Source organism: Pygoscelis adeliae, unplaced genomic scaffold, assembly GCF_000699105.1.
Source record: "Pygoscelis adeliae isolate BGI_AS28 unplaced genomic scaffold, ASM69910v1 Scaffold504, whole genome shotgun sequence".
Classification (NCBI taxonomy): domain Eukaryota; kingdom Metazoa; phylum Chordata; class Aves; order Sphenisciformes; family Spheniscidae; genus Pygoscelis; species Pygoscelis adeliae.
In genome coordinates, this window is record NW_008824555.1 from 284,644 (window position 1) to 286,328 (window position 1,685).

Sequence of the window (1,685 nt, forward strand, 5' to 3'; positions counted from 1 at the left end):
CCCCAAGCCCCCCTCCCCGTACGCCGTGCCAGCCCCTTTGTGGAGCTTTGCGGAGGGGAGCGAGTACTCACTGTCCAGGCAGGGCTCGCAGACCGTCTGGTTGACCCCGCAGGGCTGCACCACCCCCTCTCCCAGGTTGCAGGCTTTGCAGCACTCCCCGCCAGTCGTGTACATCTTGGTGGGGCACTTGTCCTTGGAGCCCCAGGCAGGTCCCTGGGAGAGAAAACAGAGCCGGGGGGAGGGGGGGTGACCCTCGTTATGAGGCCCTCCTTGCAAGAAGTGTGTTGCATCCAGGTAGGGTCCTGCTCTGGGGTGGACATCCCACATCAGGACTAAAGGGGGCTCACAGATTAAATACAGGTCTTGGGAGGAATTACTTTCCCATGCAAAACTCGCTCATCAAGAAAGCCCCTGCCAAGTGCGGCTGCTGGAGGGAGGTCAGGAAAGCCCATGTCTCCACAGTCCGGGCTGGTGGGTATTTTGGGGGGGATGTGGGCGGCTTTTCTGTGGGGTTACAGCATTGTTTGCCCTTGCCTGTCATCTGAGTTGTCTCTCCTAAGCATGCTTTGCCATCCTGAAGGGTTCAACCCTTCCTACCCTGGGGGAAGGCAGGGCATTGCCTACGGGCTGGCGGTGGGGTGACCTGCCTGCCCCGATGGAGGGGTTTGGAGAGCTTGGGTGGCAGCTCTGCACAGCGCTCTTGCTGCACATGGGGATCTGAAATCAGACCCCACGATGGCAATGAAGGCTTTGAAGGGAGCACTGAGAGCTTCAGCAACATTGCTGTCTAATGGAAGTAAACGTATCTGCTTATAAAACCTGTCGTCACATATGGAAGCAATAAACATGCCACGAGCGGTGGGGTCAGAGCCACCCTGCACATGCACTTTGCAGCCTGGGGAGCGGGGTGCATTTGCAGGATGGCTGCTCCCCAAAACACCTCTTGGCCAGGGCTGTGCGGTGCGGGAAGCGTCTCTGCCTGGGTGCAGGGCTGCCGAGATGCTCACGGTGATCCGAGCTCTGCCAGGGCTCCTTTTGCTCCCTCTGCTCGCGGGCAGGTGTGTTCCAGGGCTGGACCATACCTTTGCCATCCAACTAAGCCTGATTTTCGGGGAAGAAGCTCAGCTAACATTTGGAGGAGCTCCCCCTCCCCATGCATCTGGATGCCTCGTCAGCCAGTTGGCCGCCTCCTTGCACAATGCGGCGTTATGAACTCGCTGTGCATCATCCGGCAGCATCCGGCCCGGCTGAGACAATGGAGCGCCAATTATAGGCATCTGAATGACAAAGTGCTCCAATTACCCTGCGCTTGAAACCATGTGCTCTCCTCCCTGGCGCTGCTTCGCCAGCCCAGGCTGGCAGCCCGCTCCGGCGCTGGGCCTCAGCTGCGCAGGCAGAAGGGCTTGGCCGGGGTGGGGGGGACGCTTCCCAGCACCCCCAAATGACAGCTGGGAAATGGGTTTGGGGGTGAGGAAGGGGCTTGCTTTTGCTTCTCCTGGGGGACAGATCCAGCTCGTGGGGCTTTGCAGCAAACCTGGTTGGAGCTCACCCCGCTGCTCCATCCCCTGCAGCCCCGACTTGCAGCGCGTCTCCCCTGCTTGGGCAGGGGTTTGCCCCCCTCCCACCTCCCCATGGTTGTGGCAGGAGCCGCCCTGGGGGGGGGCGGGGGGGGCGCCCAACCGGCC

General features: G+C 61.2%; 1 protein-coding gene across 1 annotated transcript in view; it reads right to left on the bottom strand.

Moving 5' to 3' along the window:
• The window catches only part of NGFR (nerve growth factor receptor), a 9,529-nt gene extending 8,438 nt beyond the window's left edge, over positions 1-1,091 (bottom strand). Inside the window, exons 1-2 of the mRNA XM_009321976.1 lie at positions 1,083-1,091; positions 72-213 (exon numbers count right to left, since the gene is read on the bottom strand). Coding sequence (XP_009320251.1) covers positions 72-213; positions 1,083-1,091 — 151 coding nt within the window. The remainder of the gene's footprint in view (positions 1-71; positions 214-1,082) is intronic.
• Positions 1,092-1,685: the final 594 nt, after the last annotated feature.